Source organism: Thermobia domestica, chromosome 14, assembly GCF_964235325.1.
Source record: "Thermobia domestica chromosome 14, izTheDome1.hap1.1, whole genome shotgun sequence".
Lineage (NCBI taxonomy): Eukaryota > Metazoa > Arthropoda > Insecta > Zygentoma > Lepismatidae > Thermobia > Thermobia domestica.
In genome coordinates, this window is record NC_137467.1 from 35,034,213 (window position 1) to 35,059,550 (window position 25,338).

Genomic DNA, 25,338 nt, shown 5'->3' on the forward strand with positions numbered 1-25,338 from the left:
ACAAGCTCCTATACCAGATAAGTAAGACCACTAGGTTATTGTAATAAATAACAGATCAGGATAGACCCTAAGAACCCTAGATCTTGCCACAGCGAAATACATCACCACCCTCTCTCGGAAGCACACATTGGGGAACGTCAAAGTATTGTGGTCTATTTGATTGGTCTGTACCAAGAATTTGGAAATTTCGCTTCTCCGAAGGTTCGTATTATCTATGGATTGGGGATTTCCATATCCAATTGACCACCTCTAGTGTTGTTGATTTATATTTTTTTAGTATTTGGATAGTAACCTATTGAAGAGTATATATTCGCCTCTTAATGTGTGGTATATTTACCTACACATTAAGAAGCGAATATACAATAGCTGTCAAGGAATAATTATATACGTAGTGCTACAGAAAAGAAACGGCAGCGCTTGCTCCACGAAAGGATAAATTTAAAGCCATACATTAAACAGAAAACCGAGACGCATTGGATCGACTTGAAAAACATAAAAAAAAGCCCTCGAATGTAAGACTCACCCTTGGTGGAAAAAAAACCTACATAACTTTTAAGAATGAGAAAAGACGAATAAACATTGTAAAAACAAAGAATGAAATGGAAAAATAAAGGAACATTGTACGTCCTAAGAAAATGAAATGAAATCTTATCTTTAAGTTTTACGTCCCACGCTTATATCGGTTAGGCTAAAGGAGACGGTGATAATGAGAAATGAATGAAATGGTGGAATGAAGAAAGTGGGAGGAAACGGGAGAACCCCGAGAAAACCCACGCACACGGTTTGTCTACTACGAAGTTCACTTGGCGGGGGCTTGGATCGAACCCGGAACCCCAAGCACCAGAGATGAACGCTCTACCACTGAGCCACCGCGGCCCTTGGTACTAAGAAGAATCCACTCATTTCGTCACTGGAATTTATTCATGTGCATTTATTTGTACCTTCTTCTTAATGAAATTACGGTACAACACGTGCTTCGATAAATTTTATAGCTATCCATTATTACGCTAGTATGCGCACACATACACACAAACACAACCACCCACATCCAACACACACTCACATACACAAGAACAATGGGTTTTATTGACAGTGCAAAATTTAGGACTAAACTTTTATAACTCCAATTTAAGACACCTTTATTTTGGAGGTGAAAAATCGAAAAAGAAAGTACATTTTAAAATTAATTAATCTCTGAGGGATGAAAGCGAAAACACATAACCATTAATTTGAATTCTACATTTATTAGTTATATGTACAATGTGCACGTTTTGTCGTATAAAATAATATTCATACTATTTGTAATGCAACAAGGAACACTGATTGTCTATATTATTTGTAATACAAACAAGAAATATGTAGACAATGCAAATCTGTTGGTTATAATCTAAAACTTACAGAGATCTTTTAATAATATAAAATAAAAAGAATTAAATTTTCCTATAAATTTCGTATGAAGGAAAACACCTTTCATAGTTATTGAAAGTACAGAAATACAGCATCATATCAAAAAAGCCTCACCAGCTTAAGTAGGTTAAAAATGGGGACTGCAGTAAGTATCCCACTTCTTCATCTATTATACCAGTAGCAGTTTCTTCCATCTTTTAGTTTTCGAAAGAGATGCCTTTACATTGATTTCCAAACAAAGCGAGGAGGAACAGGTCAACATGTTTCAAGCATGCCGAATCCTTTTCATCCTCAAACAACAAGGTAGATGGAAGTGAATATCTTTCTACTAACGTTTTGAAGATTTGTGGCATTTGTTCATTTGAAGATCTTTATTTTTACTCACGAATGATAAGTGTCTTTAAGGCTAGTTTGCACAACGTGAACTTTGCTCTTTTTTTCCGCGGGAGTTAAACTTCATCGCCAGCTCTTTGGAAACCAAGTATCAGAGAAAGGTCCCTTTTCCTCCCAACGATGACAGATAGGAACACTGAAACAGAAAAAAAAAATCATGAACAATCATAGTGCAATTTTTCAGGTGGGGAGAAAATTTTAAAAAACAATTACAATACGTCATGTGTAACTACAATCAATACGCAATAAAACGATTAGTTACTGCACTCGCTTGCATGAAGTCCCACTTTTAACGTCCTTCCATACAGCGAAATTAAACTACCATTAATTTATTTATTCTGTAATAGCTTAACTTTTGATTTTATTGCAGCTGTTAACTCTGATTGTTTAGGAAAATCAAACAAGTTGGGGGATATAAGACTTTATATATACAGATACATGAGAAATAATTCTGAAACGCTCATAGAAGGCTACATTACGTATGTGCTCACAATATAAAATGCCACTCCAAGACCAACTTTAGGATGTGAGCTAAAAGTGACGATCAAGTATATTTATACGATATTACAACTGATGAAAAAAAAAAACTTTGAGTTTTACGTCCTACAGTTTTGTCGGTTAGGCTAAAGGAGACGGTGATGATGAAGACTGAATGAAATGGTGGAATGAAGAAAGTGGGAGAACCTCGAGTAAACCCACGCACACTGTGCTTGTCCACCACAAAGTTCACTTTGCGGGGACTGGAATCATAACTGATGCAGACTCATGCAGTAAGAATAGTTTTTATGGTATGAAACAAAGAACTTTCTAATAATAAAATAATATAGCTACTCATTTATCAAACACAACTAGACAACGATAGAAATTACATGTATTATCTTTCACTACTGCTATGTAACCCCCAAAATGGAGTCAAAATTCCGCATTTACATATCGTGACAGAACTGCGCTATCGGATGCAGCAATCTGAAAAGCTGCACACAGGTGGAATTAACCAGTAAAGGTATCCTTCTACTGTCATAAGAAATTTCATCCTGATTGGATACGACTTAGTAAGTTAAATTTATGATGCAAGACGAAACATATATTAGCATTTCAAAATATGACAAAAAAGAAAGTGAAAATTACAAACAAAATGGTGTATAACTTATGTATTCCGAAAAATAAAAAATTGTGAGCAAACGCCCCCTCACTTGTTACTGGAGTATTTTTAAAAAATAAGACTTCTAGAACCAGAATTCTGTCACAAGCAGTAGGGTGAAAATCGTCACATTATTTGTTCTGAGCAGGGTTAGAAGTTGCGGCAGCTATTAATAATAATAATAATAATAATAATAATAATAATAATAATAATAATAATAATAATAATAATAATAAAAATAAAACTTCTCTTTGGTGAAAAATATATATAACCCCTTTGTTCAAAAACACATTTTCGGAGGAGTACTTTTACCCATTCAAAAAAAAAAAGCGCGAACACTATAACATGTGATGCATTCCATATTAAAGCTTTGCTTATATATAAATACTCAAGTCAAATAAAATAATTGCTGAAGGAATAAAAATTAATAAACAAGGAAATCTTTAAAAATCTAAAATAATAAATAAATAAATAGAGTGTATCTGAAGAAGACAAGGGTAGTTGCTGAAACAGTTACATTTAAATAAAATTGGCGCAGCTGTGGCTCGGTGATAGAGCGTTCACCTTTGGTGCTTGGGGCCAATGGTTCGATCCCAGCTCACTTCAAGCGGCTTTTCTTGGAGTTCTCCAATTTTTTCCCACATTCTTCATTCCACCATTTAATTCACTTCTCATCATCACCGACTCCCTTAGCCTCAGTGCCTGATCGTGGAACGTTAAATTGAATATTTCATTTACATAAAAGTATTGCCTTATTCAACAATTATTTTATTTTATAAGTACTAATAAAATATTACTACTTTCTTTCTTTTCTTCTTACTCGGCATTTTCTTACATGGGTATTATAAAATAACATGTCAAAAACTCACCTGTCGCATCTTTGGTATGTATATCATCCTCCACAGTGATATTTCTAGACCAGCTCGACGAGCAGAAAGGGGTCAGAGTTACGGCTTTCAAGTTCAGTTAAGAAAGATTCCGTGCTAGGTGGTCTGCTGTTGATCAATTCATCATTTGCAGGAGCATTGGCCACACGCTCTGGAAAGTGGGAGTACATGCAAGGCTTATTTTGGGAAATAACATGTATTTACACCTAGGCTTATTACAACGACTAAATACATTTAACATCAAATGAAGCAGTTTAATTTCATGTAAACAGTAAAGTGGGTTTTTACTACATTTTGTATCATAATAAAAAAGAGCTTATAGAAAGAAAAATTAGTTGGCAGGAAAATTAGCCATAAATTTCACATGCTTTCTGTTCTGGATATTTTCAGCGTAAGGACGGTGTGAAGAAGAGTCCGAAATCATTCCAACCTCGTCGTGGAATGGTGCAGGAATGGCCACTTTTTAAATGGATAAAAAATAAATATTGACAAACTTGTGGACAGATAGATTTTATGGATTATTGTTTGCCCGTTGTTAACAAGAAGCAGGGATCGGAAAATCTTTGAGTTTTACGTCCCACGGTTATGCCGATTAGGCTAAAGGAGACGGTGATGATGAGTAATAGATGAAATGGTGGAATGAAGAAAGTGGGAGGAAACGGGAGAACCCCGAGAAAACCCACGCACACGGTGTTTGTCCACCACAAAGTTCACTTGGCGGGGGCTGGGATCGAACCCGGGACCCCAAGCACCAGAGGTGAACGCTCTACCACTGAGCCACCGCGGCCCCATAAGAAGTAGGGATCGGATTTGAGAACGGAGTGAGAGCGTAAAATATCGCATCTTGAACACAAAGAACACAAATGACTACCTGCGTTTTCGAACGCGGACATTTTCTGACCAAAAACACCAAGGCAAGTAATTTCTATTGCTTCATTTAAATTCTGCAACGTGTAAAAAAAAAGTTTTTATCTTACAATTATAATACAAGCTTGAAAAGATCAAAAGCTCAAATTCTGGGATAGGTTTTATTTTTTAAAAAAAATAAAAAATATCCTGCTCTGGATCCGCCCCTGTTGTGTACACACCTTCCTTTTGGTGGCAGCAGATATGTAAGCCCCGAAGCAATGAGGTATGTTTTTTACTGATGGGGCTTCAGTTCCTCACTGGTAGAGCGTTCACTTCAAGTGCGTGCGGTCCCTGGTTCGATCGCAGCTCGTGCCAAGTGGGCTTTGTGGTGGACAAACACCATGTGCCTGAGTTTTCTCGATACTCTCCCGTTTCCGCCCACTTTCTTCATACCACCATTTTTCACATTTCATTATCACCATCTTCCTTAGGCTCGGTGCTTTTCCTGGGGCGTGAAACTAAATATTTAATTTCATTTCTTTTTAATGATGAGGAATTGGTGTTCCACCTGAAAGCAGGTTTTTGACCCAAAGAGACTTCCGTTGTTAATGTGCGCATAAACATTAGGAGGATATTCCCTATGTCAAGAGCTCTCTTAAACACATCTGACTGTAACCACCACCAGCCCCCAACCACGGTACCTAAATAAGACATTTGGTTTCCTTTGAATCGTTTCACAATTAGCAGTGGAAATCATAATAATATAGTCATGTAGAGGATACTTAATTGAGCTGGAATATATTTTTTTGAACTTCAGTGGCAACATTGATAAGTATCCATCATCACATGCTGGCACTGGAGTAAGTACTGTAATCTAAAATGCGAGGGAGCTGTCTACTCAATTAATGAACAAAATATTCTAACAGTCAAAAATCCGTTACATTATTACGATTTCCACACCGAATTCTGTAGCACAGTTACGGTAGCCAAGTGTCTTGTGAGGGTGTGTAGGTACAACAGGGCGATGGTTGCAGTTTGAGAGTGCTCTCAACTGGGGTAATATCCTCCCACTGATTATGCACATATACAATGGGGGCACTACTTTAGCAAACGGGTCTACCAAATATTCATCGATTTTGTGGATTTTTTCACTAGATTTAAGACAGTAGTGCTACAAAAGGCTAAACAAAACATAACTTAGTGAGCGAAGGGGTTAGAACTCCCATAGGGCTCGTTGTTTCTAACTTTGAAGTCATACACGATGGCATTGCAACAATTGCCGAGGGTCATTTCCTCGACCCTCGAGCAGTCGGTTCTACCTAACAGAAAATTCATAGGTGACATACGATGTGAAACATATTTTTTGTGAAGGAATAAAAGTGTGAATGTAAGTAATTAATGTCAGTACACAGCGAATTGAAGTGAATTTTGGGCAATATTCGAGCAGACGGTTCTACCAAATTTTGACATATTTCTTACAGTTTCATATCAGGTTAGAACAATGCATTTCTTTTAGCAGAGCATGAACTAAATCAGAAGCTTCATTAGTGCTTGAGATTGACTTCAGGCGTCAGTACAAATACAGCGTGGACGTAAAGCGTAACAATTTCAGTGAATAAAACACGAACCAATTTATATCAGCTCCCCACTAAAAAGCAGGAATACTATATAACCGAGTCAGGGTAGGAGCACAGCAACAGGGTCCGAGCGGCAGCGACGGGATGCGTCCGTAGGGAGCAGGCGCGTCAGTGACGGGGAATATACGTCTAAAAGAGAATAGTGGAAGACCACACTTACATATGCAATACTTTAACTGATCACTTAAAATTCATTTCAATATGTTGTACACTGACAGTAATTACTTATATTCACACTCTTATTCCTTCACGAAAAATTTTTCTTATAATATTTTACCTATAAATTTTCTATTTGGTAGAACCGGCTGCTCGAATGAAGCCGCATTTTGAGTGATAGTGAAATCATTGTAAGCGTAAGTGTGCTTTTCCATTATCCTTCTTTACGCACATAGTTCCCGTCGCTGACGTGCCTGTTCCCTACGAACGCACCCCCTCGTTGCCGCTCGGGCCCTCTTGCTGTGCTCCTGCACTGATTCCAATAGAATGCATTTGTGCTTTTTAGTGGGCACTTAGCAAAAGTTGTTTCGTGTTTTATGCACTGTACTTAATATGCCACGCGTCGGCAAGGTTCTAGAACACAAGTCCCCCCATATAGGTTAACAGCTAGATTGGTTCTTTTCTGTATCAAAGTTTAACATTTAATTCACATAGTATTGTTGAGCGAGCGTCAGCGAGTGAAGGCGGGTTAGAGCCCCGCACGGCACGTTATTTTCTGTCTTTGTTACAATTAAGTGGGAAGGGGGACCTGTGTTCTAGAACCTTGCCCCATGCGTCTACTCTATATTTATACTAACCCCCGTGAAGTCAATCTGCAAGTAGTAATGGAGCTCCTCATTTAGTGCATATTCTGCTATAGGAAATACAATGCTCTAACCTAACCTGAAAATGTAAGAAATGTATCAAAATTTAGTAGAACCGTCTGTTCCAGTAATGCCTCCAAAAGCATACACTTACTGTCATCTCGTTGTTTGCTTGTATTTAGCAGTCTTTCGCCTTGGCAAATAGTACCACAATGCGTACAGCTTTTATTATAGGATTCATAGTAAAAGTGGTAGTAGTAGGAACGGGTTAGAAGCCCCGCGGAGGTTGGTTGGTCCTGTTCTCGACATGAAATAGGCAAATTAAAGACTTGTCCAATTTTTTTCGTACATTTTACAATCTCTGGATCTGTATAGTAAAACTGCACCACAGAATGACATACTTTCCCATGCATAGTCACTCCCATATACGGTTTATTGAGAATAAAAACACATACATTATCATTTTACTACCTTCACTATTAATATTTTATATAGTATTCTACCTAAAATATTTAATTTGATACAGGCGTCTGCAAATGTTAACCTAATGTATCCTCGTTCTTTCTACGGTATTTTAATACACTGTAATAAGAAACCGTAGGCAACGCTGTATGAGGAGCTAATCTTCAAAATTACAATACTCAATCTGCTGAATTTTACACAGACTGCACCTAGATAGGAATAGGATAGGAATTATACTTACTTGTCTTAAAGCTGACCTTTATCACAGGTGCCTTTCACAAAACACATTATTTATATTCACACAATCATAACACGATTCCGCAAATGGCTCACGATTCCCAGCATGCACTGCTCAAACTGCAGTTACAGTACGGGGAACGTCCGCGCTTTTTAGCACCTAAAAAAGACGTCTATTTTTGGTGATGTTCGACACGTGATACTTTGTACCATTCTGGCACGTGATAAACACGTACAATTTAGGTCATGTTTGACACGTCATTTTTGTTACCATTTTGGTACGTGATAAAGACGTTCCAAATTTTCAAAAGACGTCATTTTGAATTCGAACCTCAAAAAAAGACGTGTTTATGACGTGACTGTGCTACTTGGGATTATGGTATCTGGTCCAAGTTAGTTAATGGAGGCAATTGATGAACGAAACGTGGTAGAAATCAACCATTTCCGGTTTTAACGTTGACATTATAGAGTGAAAGCCGTAATAGATAGCGAGAAGGGGTTTCTTCAATCGATTAAGCGTTCCAAGAGTAATTTCCATGTCCATCCTTAATACTGTATTAAACCCGGAAGTTGTAAAATTCCAGCACGACTTCCGGTTTCAATATTAATCTACACAGAGGAAAATCGATAAAAAAGCGAGAAGCGATTTCCTTAGAATCGACTTAGCGCTCTAAGAATAGTTCACTTATTCTCTCTTAACACTTTGTTCAAACCAGAAGTGGCATAAATCAATTACTTCCGGTTTAAACGTTGATCACTATCAGGTAAAAACGGTAATAGATAGGAAGAAGCTATTTTTTGGAATCAATTGTGTTCCGAGAATAATATACCATCTCGACTCGAACCTCTTTACTAAAACCATATGTGCTATAAATCTACTGAAATTTTTGGTTTTAATATTAATTTGAAAAAAAATGCTGGCGTGCTCCTCTTTATCGTCTTTACAGGAATTATTATTATTAAATCATTAAGCAAAGAAATAAAGGATGGAAATATGTTGTTGACAAAATCAAACATATATTGATGGGACTCTTTGTGGCTAAGTGCTTAGAACTTTGCTGTTCTTGCAGGAGCCGGGTTCGATTTCCGGTGGCAGGTACTGTTGTTTGTAGATCTACTTCCATATAGCCTAGTAGAGTAGGTGTTGAAATGAAGTTGAACTCTAAGTAATAAAAATATATACACAAAAATATTAGTAAATAATTAGAAAGTATGATACAGCTCAGTTTTCAATCTCGTTGATAACATAGGATAAGGATGCACAGTACACACATTCTTTTTTCCCTCTACGTTTATCCTTTTTGAGCACCAAAAGAAGAAGCGCTCACTTACTACTAACAGCCATTTCTCAAAGTGGAATAACTTGAGACGGTGGAAATAGTCCTACGAACTACATAAAGGGAATAGTCGCCAATTGGACACTGAAATCTCGAACTAGGAAATTCTATATGTGTTTTTCTGCGTGTTCCATGTATTTCCACGTATCCTGGGAACCATCCATATTTTGGGCAATAATAATTAAAAAAAAAAAAAAAACAGGAACGAACAAGAAACCTTGGTGTCTGCTGCCGGTTACCTGGTTCATATTTCTTATCACAATCAGTGACGCAATTCCGTGACGTGATACGGCTTGCAGAATATCACTGTTTGCTGTTTGTATGTAGTCTAGGTATATCTTCTTCCACTTGCGTGGCATTTTTCTGAAACACGGATGTGAAAAATACTAAATAAATATAGCGCTAGCCAAGCGGAAACACGAATTATAATAAAGCTACCTAATGTTTTCACACTTGTGAGTAGAAAGGAGTAGGACAGTGTTCCAATCCTCCTCAATTCATCATGTCGTAATCCTCCGTGTATACCCACTTTTACTACTGTCACTATAAAGCTACGAACTCTGGTATTAGAATCATACAAAAAATGTTCTAAATATACTTTCAATACCTAACTCTCTATTCTTATATTAAATCCTCTACTACCTCTTCATATTGTCAATTATTTTTATAATATAAATCTCACATGATAGTTATCAGCGATGAAGGAAAATTTGACTTTACTTCTTAAAACTTGTGCACATTCTTAACCTGGTACCAATGCTTTTTAAGTGTTGCCACCACATCTGGTAGCAATCACTATGGCTTAACACAAATCACAATAGAGATATATCACTCTCCCACATCTCCAACTGTCCCAAACCTAACACTTTTCCCCTATATTTGTGTGTGCTCCCTGATACGGAATTTTTATAAAAAATTCATTATCTGAAAGTGCCAATGGGGTACATATTTAAGCAAAAGTTTACTTTCGGTCTTACAGCGCCTTCAGTCTTTCGATAAAGGTATAAAACAAAGATCTCTACGTTGCTTCAAGACATAAATTACCTATAAAACACCCTTTAGAAATTATAACGTAAAGGTATGGCACATGTTAGTTTTAGCTAACCACCCGCTCGAGGGTTATGCCCTCCATGGGGGAAAGAGAAGTCAAGGGTAGTGCGAGAAAGGAGTTAGACATGGTCTAAGGGATTTCCAACATTTGATAATAACTTTATATCATAAATAACGTAAGCAAATAGGACATTACGGTCTTTACAATCGTAATCATAATGACAGTGGAGAAAAGAAATTGTACAATGAATTATACACATCATGATTAAAGTATTTGGATTTACATTTCATGATATTGCGTTGATGAGTGAAATATCTATGAGATGAGGTGCATTTGGACGAGACAAATGGGATATTGTATTGTGACGGATATAAGCTATTCTTCTCCCTTGGGGTCTGCTTCAAGCATTATTCAAAGGGATGGGAAGCTCTGTTAGTGACAAAGGAATATTGTGTAGAATATGTATGATATTGTGTGGAGGGTGATAGAGAACAAACTTTCTGATGAGCGGAAGATCTTGATGATTCGGTGGTAAGGAATAATGATATATTGAAAAGAGGAGGAAGAGGTAGAATGACTGATGCTGTGAACGATATAAAAGTAGATATGGGCGATGATGGAATCGAAGAGGAGTGGATGATGGGGATTGAGCGTTCCGGAAGAATTTGCGGCAAAGTTCTTCTACATGGAACCAAATGTACGGAAAAGTCACGCCAGTATAGAGCTTTGGAGCAGAGCTCGGGGGTTTGATGTGGTATGGAATTCTGAGTGTGTGATGTTCGAGAACCTTAAGTTTTTGATCAAAGGGGGTAGCTGCCGAGTTCTAACGGTATGGCCATAACTAAGCACAGGTCGAAGGAAGACTATATAAGTGTTTAAGAGTAGCTTTGCATAAATACTCTTGGTTGTGCCACTAATTCGTTTTAATAGATTGAGTCGATTGTATGCCTTTTTGTTGATGTCCTGGACATTAGTCTTCTATCTTAGGTGTCTATCTATGGCGAGTCCTAAGTATTAACGGCTTTGGGGATTCTAAGACGGTTGTCGTTAACAGTGATGGAAGTAAGTGTGTATTACTGTGAAATCTGGAGCGTTTCTTAGGAGGCAGAAATACTGTAGTTTTGGGATTTGGCACCTTTGGATTTCAATCGCCGTTTATTGCACTGCAGAACAAAAGGGTGTATTGTTGGTTGTAAGGCGTTGTTTACTTAGTGTATAATGCGGCAAATTGCAAGAAAAGCTGTATCGTCAGCGTATGGAAGTAACTGAACATTTTGTAGGGGAAGAGGCATGTCAACAACATAAAGTAGATATAATAAGGATGATGGTAAAGAGCCATAAATACGCCTGTGTGCATAAATATAGTTCAATATAACTGTTGATTAATGTATTCGTAAGTACGGTGGCCAAACAAGAAATTGTAAATAAAACGGATATATGCGATAAGAAGGCGAAAATGTAGCAGTTTTAGAAGCAAACCCTAACGCTACACCACATTAAATGCCTTCTCTAAATCAAAGAGTACCAGACAGGATAGCTAGGTGGTATTATACTGCTTACGGATGCAGTTGAGGAGACGTAGAAGCTGATCGTTGATGCTGATTTGTGGGCGGGAGCCTGCTTGATGGTGCGGTAAAGATGGTAGTGAGAAAGATGAGCATGAAGTCATTTGACGATATTTTCTCCTAGGATTTTGGTGAAGATTCTGTTGAGCTGTATCGGACTGTGTTCTTGATTTTAAGGAACAAGAGAAATTTGGATTATTTCTAATGAGCTGGTACATAATTGTTCCGTGGAATAAATATGACCAAGATGATTGAGCAGTATTGGTGGATTGTCTTACATGTCGATAGATGTTATTGATTCCAGGGGCATTATAACGTTTATGATAGATGACATTAGTGATTTGTGTGGTAGAAATGGAGGCAGTGAGTGCTTTGTGAGTAGATATGTTGTGCACCATGTTGGGTTGAAGATGAATATGTGGTGAATTGAAGTTGAAATGGTCTACAGGAAGATAAAGAAAATGCTAAGTGAATGATAGGGGTGTGAAAATCTCCTATAATTAGAAAGCGAATGTTTTAGCTTTTTCTTGGTCTCTGTGCAATGTGTGATCGTGGTGTAAGAGAGGATAAGAGGTTTACTACTTAATGCGTTGAAACGCATCTAATATTGCGAAGGGAGTGATATGTCAGAAATTGTGTTTCAGGTTTTAATCCACTGTCGTAATTTGTATACTCTAAGATAATTACATACTGTTCGGTGGAGGGCTCTACGATGCTCAAGAGCTTCGCGGTTACCTGAGCAAACATATTCTGTATAGTTTCGAGATGAGTGTTTAACTAGACTAAATTAGCGCGGAGGGATTTTAGGATGATGAGGTTATATAAATGCACTTTGAGGGATGAACTGCTCGGTTGCGAGTTGAATGATTGCTGGTAGAAATTAGCGTCGATTAACCCTGAGAGTACCAGACCTACAGTGTTAGGTAAAGTACTAAGCGTGGGTAATTTTGACCCATTCCTGGTTCTTGTTAAAAAAAATGTCAAGTTTCATTCAGGGAGTTAAAATTTCTAACTTATAATGAAAAGGGCAATGTACCTGATCGTTCTTTATATTCCAGTAAATTTCATACGCTGTATACACTGTCAGTGGCGGCTCGTGATTCTTTCAAACAATACCTGAATTACAGTACTGTAACATTAGAAATGTATACATAAAAATACACTGTCTTTATTAGGAATAAATTCTGTCGCACATTGTATTTTAATTACACCTGACAGTCCGTGCAGAGCGGTTTGCTGGTGCAATGCGCTTTCCAAACAAGCTTGTGACATTTTACATGCTTTTGAAGAGTGAAGAATCACGTGTCTTGCTAAAAATAAAACCAGATATTTTAGGGAACTGAACAAAAATATAGCAATTGCTGAGAAAGAAATGTGTAGTGCGGATGGGATGGGGGAAAGAGTGGGAAAAAGTATTTGATAAAACTTTCTACTAATCTCACCCCAATCAAAGCTCGATAGAACGGGGAAGTGATTGTTGCAGGTAAAAGAAAAAATACCGTTTCAATAAGCATAATAATAATAATAATAATAAAATATGTTATTTTTGTGTGCCGTACCACAGGGTACCAAGGCTAGGTCAAAATGACCTAGCTACCTTTTCTGTCATTTTTTGGGTATTTTGTGTTTATATGATTTCCAAAAGTAAAAATGGTTGTTAATGGAGGAATACCTAAAATATTAGCCCACTACCTCTCTTTGATATTATAGCATTTCTTTATAAAAGAACATCTGGGCCAAATTGACCCAGTCTTGGTAATCGAAGGGTTACATTCATATTCAGTAAAAGAGGGATAGGACGCTGAGAGTGTATGAGTTTAGTAAGTTTAGTAGCGAAGTATGAGAAAAGGGGGTTGTGAGACAGATGAGGAAGTAGTGAAAACTTCTAGAATGAGTGTAATGGGCACATGTTCACAACCAGGAGATCTAGGATGTAGATGAAAATACTGTGGGCGAGAAATGAAGTGATCATTATGTCAGGAGTAGTGTTAGATCAGGAACGGATTGGTTCTGTTAATGGGTTAATGAAGCCTGTAGTGGAGGCAGTAATAAAATTGTTAAAAGCTGTTTCTCTCGGTCTGATCGGCTATGGGTGTTAATATCAGAAGATATCAGCAATGTCGGAAATTATTAGACATATATTGGAATGGGAGACGAATAGGACGACCTGGTCGAACATAGATGACTGTCATTGTGACACATAAAGATTTGTAATAAATAGTTATGATTAGATGTTCTGGAATATTAGGTGGGGAGTCAATACTATAGCATGTGTAAGGATAAAATACTATGCCACGCCGCTGGTGGCGCGTCAACCCGGAAGCTTCTTATCGTGTCGAATGAGTTGATAGCAGGTAAATTTTTAACTAAGTTTAGGAGTGAGATGCGTTTTACTGATAAGTAATGTGTGAAATTGTTCCTCGTGTAATAGTTGTTCAAATATGAGTATATGAGGTAAGTACAAGAGAATGTTGAGAAATAGAAATAAAAGTCATAGTAAAATACCTAGGTATATGATCACTATGAGGTAAAATAAGTGTTTCGAGTGAAGATACATGAAAGTGCACGTACGAACCATTGTAAGTGGCATGAAGATCAAGGTGAAGAATGTTGCGAGCTGTGTGTTGAACGTGTTGTAATATTAATGGTTGTACAAAAGATGAACGTTTAAGGAGTGTCGGTGAAAAATGTTAATAGTTTATGAATATAAAGAAATTTATTAGTCTCTCGTGAAGTCTTACCTTTTCGATTTTAACATAATGAGTCAATAGTGGTACTACAAGTTTCGGCTTCAATTCTTCTGGAGCAAGCCAAGACTTACACTTCTAGCTGTATGTCGGAGGCGGGAATTGATACCAAGTGTTGTAGGTTGGAGATTCGGACAGCTTTTGATAGGAAGAGAAAAAGTGTGTACTTCTTAGTAGGATAACAAGTTTATAGGATACTCCTGTTAATAGGATGATCTTTGTATTCTTGACAGCGTTTACCTCGGAGAGGAAGTGGTCGTAATGAGCAGGATGGTTCAAATCGGCGTCCCTTCTTGAAAACGAAGATTTGTTTGTGCAAACGGTCGTTGATAGTATCCTGTGATGTTCTCAGAATTCGAACTATGTTCGTTGCTCCCTGATTGTTCCGAATACGGATGCATTTTTAAAGCTACTTCTCACTTCAGGTAGTTCAGCTGATATATCGTCATGTGTTATAGATGGAAGGACCCCTCGTACTACTATTGACATGGTATGTGGCTGAGGTTGCTAGTGTCGGATGTTGTTAAGAGAAGTTAAATTTACAGTTTTTTTGAACATTTCAAAACTGTATTGTCACGAATCATTTTAGGAAGTTAGTCGACTGTGATTTAATGATTAAAATCCATTTTTTTCCTACCATTTGCGAAATATCTTTGCGTTGCCGATACTGGAGAAGTTACAGAAGTAAAACTTCGAACTCAAGTACTTTGGATTGTAGTTTTGCAGTAGGAAGCTGTAGACATGGTGCAGAGAACGATAAGCCGGTCGGAGTGAGAGTCAGAGCTCGAGATGCTATGTGCATTTGTATTCTTAAATGGTGGTGAACTCGTTGATGATGCTTGGTGGTTGGCACTGATTGGAGAATGAGAACTCGGATAATTTGGTTCAGTGTATGCTCTGTCTCGTCGATTTCTCCGCTTCTTGTTTATCTTCAAAGGACGCGTAAAAGACTGTCCATCGTCAATTATCATATGGGATAAAATAACCGAACTGAAGCAATATCCAAAACTATGAGATGAGATCAGTATAAGAATGAAAACGGTCATAATGATGATCAAAAATTATACTACTTGTATACTCCAGCTAGCTTCCGCTCGTGAAAGCTCTCAATTTCTTGCAACCTCTCGCCTGTTAATGTGTCAGCATCACCGTGCACACACACGAGTGCAATAAACACAGCCTAGGCTTGGCAACTACGCCTCACTACATGTAATCCAGCTGGGAAAGTTTGCGAATGCACTACTTTCTACCGGCCAGTCAAAATGGCTAGCAACCTATGAGAAGGTTACGCCCTCTATACCGTGAGTGCTGAAAAGGAATTTACGTGCAAAGTGTAAGTGCTGGTTTGTGTTCTATCGAAATTTTACAATTATACGGTATAACATCTAACAAAAAATCAAAAAGAAAAACAAAAAATTGGGCATAAGGAACTTTGATCCTTAGCATTATAAAGGAAGTAAACATATATAACACACAACTTAATATAGACAGATTAACTCAATATAAATACAATACAACTAGAGAAAATGAAAAATTTGTAAAGTGATATCGAGGATGGAGAATGAGGGGAGGTGCGAAGCACAAGACAACACATGGGTATTTTAATCAGACAAGTGAATGTGTCTTCTGCGTAGGGTCATCTCTATGTGATTATGGGAACCGGGTAAGCCAAACTGAGTAGAAAGTGATTACTGTGCAGGATACGATGGATCAAAGAGTGGAAGATGCTAATGAATAAAATAATCAGATATAACCTTCAGCCCCAGATTAGCCCCAATTTGTGGCTTTTCTTTTAATTATTTTTGAAAAACTGCAACAACAGTTTTCTTAATTGGTATCTTAGCAACTTTGGATGAGACACTTGTCTGTTTCGGGGGAAGATGTGGATTTCGTATTATATAACCAAAAGACTTGCAAAATATGGAATTAAAATGTTTAGTCTTGTTGGGGAAACATTATACTACACAACAAATATGGAAGCGTATGTGGGAACAGAACCAGAAGGTTCGTTCCAGATAGATAACAAACCTGAGGAAGTAGTGAAGAGATTGTGACAACCGATTTATGGTTCATCTCGCAACGTGACCTTTGACAATTATTGGTTTACAAGCTACAATTTAGTTAAATCAATGGAATGGGACAATAAGTTAACAATTATAGGGACAAATCCTAAAAACAAGGAAGAGTTGTCCCCATGTTTGTGAATGCCAAAAAAAAAAAAAGGAAAGAATACAGGAGTGTGTTTGGTTTTCATTAGAACTGCACCATTGTCTCCTACGCACCTAAGAAAAATCGGTGTGTAGTGATGATCTCAAGTATGCATAATCACAACAAATTAGATTAGAGTACCGGAGATAAGAGGAAACCAGAAATCGTCACACTTTACAATGAAACTAAAGGTTTGGTGGACACAATAGACCATATACGGACTGAATATAACGAAGACAGAAACACTAGACTATGGCCAATGGCGTTATTTTATCATTTCTTAAATGTAGAAGCGATCAATGGTAAAGTTATACATTCAGCGAAAAGAGTGAGTAAATTATAAGAGAGAAAATACCTAAAGGAACTGGGAAAAGATTGATGAAACAGAGAGCACTGAATAAATGAAATCCCATAGAGCTTCGAAAATCGGAGGCAAGGTTTTCTGGATTGATTCTAGAAGATGTTGCTGTACCTCCTCAACTAGGAAAACGAGGACGATGTTACATGTGTAAACAAAGTAAGAGCAGATACTTTTGCCAAAAGTATTGTAAGTGGATTTTCTAAGGCACGTAAAAATGATGTGTGGAGACTGCTGTAGAATTGAAACGTGAATTTCCCTATGTGTAATACACCGCTATTAGGAGGAATACTGGTTTACTTCCTTCTAGTTAATAAATATTCTATTTTGAGTGCCGGTATTTAAGCAATAAAATAGTCACATAGTTATCGAGCTTATTATAACAAGAAAGATATTGCTTCAAGGAAATGAATGTACAGTTTCGCTTAAAGTGTATCTACTGCCTGGTGTATTTTGTATTTAATATTGCAAATATAATAAAAATTTAAATCCTATTTCACATCTTATCAGGCAAAACTGTTTCTCGGTCCAGGAGGCAAAATGTTACCATTCATGAATTTTTTTTTTCACATTACCACTGTAGGTTAAGAACGATGAATCTCAGAAGGGTAAAGTGTACTGACAGAGCGTAAACATTAGAGACAAGGAATATGCTGAAAGCGATTTGGTGTGGGGTCTAAAGTGAGATACTGCATCAATAAAGGATGCTGAGTTTGGAAGCGTTTGTTGATATAGGTGAGATTGTTTTTCGATATGGTACTGTAATATGGGGAAAGTTGTGCGTTGGTATAGCTCCAGAGTGGGGCTAGGTAATCGGACAAGGAAACCTATGTGGAAAACTTATGGTTAGAAGATCAAAAGTTTTTGATAGATTTTGGATGATGCGGCTATCCACACCGGAAATCTGTTTTCGGCACTAAGAAAACTTTGAATGTACTTAGGATCGTCTATGAACAAAGTTCAAAAAGATGGCATCAAACTGGAGAAAAGTTAAAGTTCGTGCTCCTGTTTCAGGAAAAATATTTGTGCTTTCTCTGTGCTTTATCATTTTCATTGTGAATCCAGTAGTAAGCTTACGACTAGAGTCTGCGTTTGACACTATCTCCAGCTGGAAATGCAGTGAAATACCGTTAACTCTTATTGCTACATAACACTCAAGTAATATAATTTACAATGTTCAACACAGATGCCAAGAAAAGAGTGAGAGTGACTTGGACAACGTGATCGCACGCTAGAGAAGTGTGCCAAATCAGGTGCTCCATATTCTCTGTTTAATGTGGTGATGTACAGAAGAATGCTGATCAAAATGCAGTGAACAGAAAACCACGTTTAAAGTATAATACCAAAATACACAAAGCGTTAAAAACAATTTTACGGACTATGCTATGAATATTAGTTTGTTGCCGGAATATGGCTGTTTAGTGGTGAGTGAAGCATGTTTGAAAGGATCGGTAAGGAACAGTGGAATGCCGTTTCTCCACCAATTCTCTACATAGATAAACGACCGCAAGACCATAGGGGCGGAGTGTTCGTAGTATTAAAATAAATGGGGCAGCAGAGCACAGAATCATCTCGTACGTGAGAGTGAAATTATTTGAGCTGAGGTAAGTCTGTCCAAAAACACAAACTTAGTCGGTTGTTTCTGCAGACCATATGGAAACATTCCTCAAAATTTACTTGAAACATGTCACGAATCACTTTCAGTTGCCATCACAGGGTGACAAAGTTGCTCATTTTGGTGGCTATAACTTGGGCTTAGATATCGATCGACAGTAAACATGGGATAACATCAGACACAAATGACATCCCTTTGTCGACAATTCTATTCAAGGAATCGATTTGGGATAATACAATGTTCATAACGCGCGTGAAAATAACAGCTTAGGTTATGTCATCTCTATTTTTCCCAAAGAATGTGTCATTTCATATAAAGAGTTGCTTCTCCCAGACCGCGATTTCCCCGTTCCATATCTTACTCCCAATCCCAGAAGACAGCAATCCAACTCAAAAAGAAAGTTTGTGCCTGCCTGAAGGAAGGCGCCTTTGGATGAAATTTGTAAAGTACTATGGTGTTACAGTGGACACTTTTACTAGATGGAACAATAGACGAGACAGTGGGTTCTTTCGCCGACCTTCTTAATGCAACAATAAACACTTTGTACTGTTCAAAGAGTAAAAACAATGAAATTTCCAACAAGGCACGGCGAACCGAGTCGCCACACATTCCCAAATAAGAAAAAATTTTGGGAACTGTGGTATGCATTTCCAAATGAACACATATCTTTAAAAGAATTTCTGATATAGGACTTCATATAAAAAAGCTATTGAGATGCAGCAAATACCTAGACTATATTTTAAAAAAATCAGACACCAGCATCAACAACATTAAACAATTTTGGTCTTAGGTCTAAAACTTCTAGGATACCTCTTGTAATGTACAACGATGCAACAGGTGCAGAGGTTGAGGGAAGAACAGAAAATTTTAAAGAATTATTTTGTAATAAATTCTAAACTCCATAATCAAGGTACTTCCCTGTTCAATTCGCTTGCTCGTCCACTTTATCTCATTTATCTATCACTTCTCCAGAGGATGAGTTATTTTTATTTTCTCTCCGGCCAGGACAATTCTGCGTTCGACTTCATCTATTATTTCTTTTCCACTTTCGCTCATTTTTCATAGATGTTTCAGGGAAACCTGTTTTTCCTGTTCTTGGAAAACAGCCCGTTTTTCTCCCATTTATAAATCTGGATTAGTAAGTTATATGTCATCCTAAAGCAATAACTCGCTACTCTGAAACATATCAATCCTGTACGACAAAATTATCAAAAACATTACTTCCGGTTCAGTACAATCTTAAAGTTGGTATTGGAGGGTGGACGGCCTATCTGCCGTCAGAGAGAGCCAAAACGTGATTTTTTTTGTTTCGCATTTACATAAAATGTAAGTAAAACTTCCATTATTTTTCAGTCGCTGTTTCATTTTTAACATTCCTAACATCAAAAATAATACAAGAAGACCATATCTGTATCAGTTAGCATTAGAACTAATAAATGAAAACCTGAAAGCTCGTTCTGAAATCTCAATAGAAAAAAAAAAAGTTGCTGTTCTTGGCACTATACAGAAATCAAACTACAGATGATGAACTGGTCTAACCAATCCGAAAAGATATTTGCTACATCTCCGCGTCAAGAGAAAACAGAACTTGCCTTGAATGTAATGATTGTGGGAAAAACGTGTTCAGAAGGCAGTCAACAATTACTACTACTTTCAATACATGCCAGCAAACTCAGAAAGAGTGCAGTGACGTGGATGTTGATTAACTTCGAACCCGCCTTGAATCTACATATTGTGGAAACACATGTGCAAGAAGCACTCAATGATTACTGCTCCCTGCAATAAATATCAACATCATGACAGCTAGCTCAGTGACATAGTTGTTGATTAGGTTGTATTCTGTTCTTTAGTGTTTTGTTCAGTGTGTTCACTCATATTTAGCAGTGTTGTAATTTAATTTAAATTAAAAGTATACTTTTGGTCAACAATGATTTGTCTTAATTTACTAAACCTAAATGCGCTTAAACATACACTTTGCATCATGCACAATGCTAAAAAATGTGACTATTCGACGACGGCCGAATTGGCGTCGTCACGAGCGGAAACGTGAATTGGCAGTACGTGAGCGGATCAAGGGAAAGGAACGTGATATTTAATGAATTTTATCGCGAACTTTTGACAACTAAGATGTTTCGCATTTGTATATTTTATCACGTGTGTAACTTGACAATACCATTTTATGTACAAACATTATTTTTCAGTAAATGTTTCACATATCTTACAATATCTTTCCACTAACAAATTGTGGACTTCATGTAAACGGTTTTCACAATTATGCATAGCCATCTTTTACCTGTATGAGATAGAATGTTTACTCCCAAAAATTGAACTTCGATTATACCATTCTTCAGTCTTCACACGAGCAGATCCTCCCCATCTGTATTAATATATCTGTTGCAAAATATAAACTTTAATTAAGTCATTTCTACACACTTGGAACACTTTTGTTTTAATAATATGTTTTATCCTGTGTGTTTTAACATATGTATTGCAAAATGTGAGCTCCATACGTATCTTATTTTCAAGTGTTTGTTGTCATGCGTGTGAGATTTTCATCTGTGTATTAAAATGTCCTGCCAAAATTTAACATACACCAAAAATACTTCTAAACTCGTCGTATGTGTGAATTTTTCCACTTGTGTAATTAAAATTTGTCTTGCCAAGCTTGAATGCGCATCAAATGACGCACTAGAATCAGAAGTTGCAAACTCATTATTTCTAGATTTTACAGGATCACGCTTTAAACTTTATAGAAATATGTTGTAATACCGACATATCAATACAATCACCTAAAATTTTGTGTTCTGGTTCGTTTTCGACAGGTATGCGATGTCTTGCAGTACCAGATACTTATAAGGTAAACAGAACGTTTTTGAATAAAGTTTAAAACCTGATTTAACAACTTTTCTTATAAAACGAGTGAAAAGTTGGTAAGTCAGTATACTCAACAACTTCTGAGTAAACAACAAAGAATAGGTAAGGAATACGAAACTGCTACGAACTTTAACAACCCACATGCACATTCACTTTAGATCATCATTCCGCGCTTCAGAAACGACAGTGATCGAAAAAGAGTGGAAGATACTGTGTACCGAAGTTTTGGTACACAAACTCTTTCCGAACATAAACCACGAATTCCGTTAACGTCATTAACACTTTAGATAAGAATACCGTTAAAGTCGCTTTAAAATCAAAGACGTTTACAACTGGAGTGAAATCATGTTCACTATTATTAGTGGGTCTTCTTTTGACACATACAACCTTAATACGATTTTTGCGTGAAGTTCGTCTGACCAATTTAACCCATGTGGAAAGTAGGACGACTTGATTTTTGATCGCTACTTTTCTTCAATTTGCCGTTTCCGTCAATGAGCATGAAAAAATGTCTTGTGAAATATAAATATATGCGGTGAAAACGGACCTGCGCAACTATTAATCGGCCAGCAAGATGGGGCCAAATCGCAGATGGTCCAGAAGGCCCTAGTGTTGGAATCGACATGGAACATGTTTTTCCGCTGGATCTACACTTGTAGCTGATGAGGAAGGTGCTCCTTATTATCGATGTCGCTTAAACTTGTTACCCTTATCTCCATTACATATATGAAGACTCAAGAAGGGGTATATTTGGAATCATTATTATCAGATAAACATTCACTTGAGGAATCGTCACTCGAATCTTCCACGGCGTCAGCCACTTTTTCACTATGCTGCAATCCCTGTGAGGGGAAGGAAGAAGCGCAGCTCGTAGAGTAGATGCGGAACCAATTTGCCGTAATATCTACCCCCAAATTACGAACTTAAAGCTTGTCTTCCAAAACACATTCCTTTACAAAGGGGAGGTATATCATTTGAACGACTTATTGTTTCCTTTCATATTTAATATTACTACAGACCATTTTTGTAGGATATTTATCATGAATTTAAGATTTTTTTCAAAACTTAACATCTTGTGAGTGCGTCAAATCCCTTTGTATATCCTATGTCTAGTTACATGTCTTGCCAAAGCTGATTCGAAACTAAATCTTATTCACTACCATTTGCATGTGTTTGGTTATTGAAATGTGTTTTAATATTGCCATTTGCCAAACGTGAACTTCCAGTAAATGTTTTCCTACCCTCTTCGCACTTGTAATTATTGTCCTGTGTGGATTAGCATGTGCGTAACCAAATTTGAACGTTGACTAAATGTCTTAGCACAATCTTGGCATGTGTAATGTTTTTCCCCTGTGTGGATTAGCATGTGTCTAGCCAAATGTGAACGTTGATTAAATGCCTTACCACACTCTTGGCAAGTGTGACGTTTTTCCCCTGTGTGGATTAGCATGTGTGTAGCCAAATTTGAACGTTGATTAAATGCTTTACCACACTCTTGACATATTTCATGTTTTTCCCTTGTGTGGATTAACATGTGTGAAGCCAAATTTGAACGTTGATTAAATGCCTTAAAACACTCTTGGCAGCTATAAGGTTTTTCTCCTGTATGGATTAACATGTGTTTAACTAAACTTGAACGATGTTTAAATCTATAACCACATACTTCGCATGTGTAGTGTTTTTCTCCTGTGTGGATTAAGATGTGTGTAGCCAAATTTGAACGTAGAATAAATCCCTTACCACACTCCTGGCATGTGTAATGTTTTTCTCCTCTGTGGATTAGCATGTGTCTAGCCAAACCTGAAGTTTGATTAAATGCCTTAAAACACTCTTGGCAACTGTAAGGTTTTTCACCGGTGTGGATTAACATGTGTCTAGCCAAAATTGAACGTTGATTAAATGCCTTAAAACACTCTTGGCAGCTATAAGGTTTTTCTCCTGTATGGATTAACATGTGTGTAACTAAACTTGAACGATGTTTAAAACCATAACCACACACTTCGCATGTGTGATGTTTTCCTCCTGTATGGATTAACATGTGCTTAGCCAAACCTGAACATACACGAAATTGTTTTCCACATACTCTGCAGATGTGGGTTTTCTCACCTGTATGAACTAACTTACCCCTTGACAAATTTGAACTTTGACTAAAGTGTTTATCACTGTTTTGGTACGTATGACGCTTTTCACTTTCCTGTGTCAGCATATGTCTTGACAAACGTGATCGATGAAATCCTTTGCCAAACTGCGGCAAAGTATGACGTTCCTCATCTGAATGAGAAATGGCTTTGTTTAATGTAATAAACGTTTTCTCTTCTCCGTGGGAAGCAAATACACTATCGGGCCTGTAACATATTCAACAAACAACGAAATGTGAATGGAGATCATGATTAAGTAGCAGAAAAAAGTAATAATTCGCTATATTTCATGATGAAATAACGCTCAATTTGTTTTATTACATGAAATATTGTAGAAATATGAAATGGACTACCACTGAAAAGTCTCCATATCTTTCTTTTTTAAGAATAAGAGGCTGTAGATTTTTTTTCATTATATCAAATTCAACAATCGTTTATATTGTGGCGGTCGTAAGTCTTTGACCATGTAATGGCGACTCCTTTGAAACAAATGGAGAGTATTAGAAATAAATCTGTAATATCAGTAGTATCGTGTGAAGAAAAAACAAAGTTCTGAACCAAAGGTTTAAGAACAACTCAACTTATTATCATAAACTGTACCTAAGATTATTCACTTATATCATCATAAGTGGAAAACGAAAGACGTTTTGGAACGAAGAAAAAAGTAACATACAACTTTAGAAGCTGAGGCAGAGAGACTTAACGTAACCAGACTAAAGACGAATCGTTTACAGCGTAGTGTTCGTGGTTCAGTGGTCTAGACGCTTGACCAGTAATCTGGAGGTTCTTCCACCAATACACGTCCAGCAACTTTTTTTCTCTACTTTAGGAATTTTGATTGCGATTGATCGGCAATGACACACGTTTTATTACATTCAAATATTTGAATACTCGTTGTTTCAATGCTTGAACTATCAAATTTTTAGGAATAATACTAGTAATAATAATAATCTCGTGAAATATTTAAACAATAAAAACTTATTATCGCACAGGTCACACCATTACAAGCAGAACGTGACGATAAGCAAAAAAAGATAGTTCGGTTTTGTGTAATGTTGCCTATTAGAAGGGGAATTTCTCATCTCGATTCTAAAACATACCGAACAAAATCGGGATGAGGCCCAACATTTTACTTCGGACGGGACAAGGCTAACTCACAATATCGTCACGCTTTGGAGATGAGAATCGAGACGAGACGAAAAGTATCGTAAACATTGCTCGTCTCATCTCGATTCTCGAAAGAGTATATGCTACTCTTTAGGTAACAATTGCTCTGTAGACTGAATCTTATATATTATTTTGTTACCCTGTATTTCAGTGCTCACTGAATTATGGTCTATGTATATATTTTTGTAGCAAAGCTTATAGAATTACATCTGCAAACTGCACATGTTTATTATAACCCTTAGTGTTCAATGATATTCAGTTCTTTTTATTACAGTTATTTTCCTAAAAACGTACAATAGAATATTTTCTACAGGAAAGTTTAGCGGAAAATTTTCGATTAAATTTGAGTAGCTGCAGAAATGTCTCACGAAGGTACGGAACCCCTTCCCCGAAACCTCTACGTTTAAGTAAGTTTTGCCAAATTTTAGAGCAACTTTAAAACTTTTAATACCATTATTATTATTA

At 37.0% G+C, this 25,338-nt stretch overlaps 1 protein-coding gene and 1 long non-coding RNA gene across 2 annotated transcripts in view; both read right to left on the minus strand.

Annotated features, from left to right (window-relative positions):
* Positions 1 to 899: 899 nt before the first annotated feature.
* LOC145670589 (uncharacterized) lies at positions 900 to 8,117 on the minus strand. The gene is made up of 3 exons (XR_014128349.1): positions 7,818 to 8,117; positions 3,811 to 3,979; positions 900 to 1,936 (listed from the first exon to the last, which is right to left on the minus strand). It is a non-coding gene; the product is annotated as an uncharacterized LOC145670589 (long non-coding RNA).
* Positions 8,118 to 20,807: 12,690 nt separating this feature from the next.
* LOC145669624 (uncharacterized) overlaps positions 20,808 to 25,338 on the minus strand; it is a 29,193-nt gene continuing 24,662 nt past the window's right edge. The window contains exon 2 of the mRNA XM_081737861.1: positions 20,808 to 23,913. Within this exon, the coding sequence (XP_081593987.1) occupies positions 22,827 to 23,913 (1,087 nt within the window). The 3' untranslated portion in view covers positions 20,808 to 22,826. The remainder of the gene's footprint in view (positions 23,914 to 25,338) is intronic.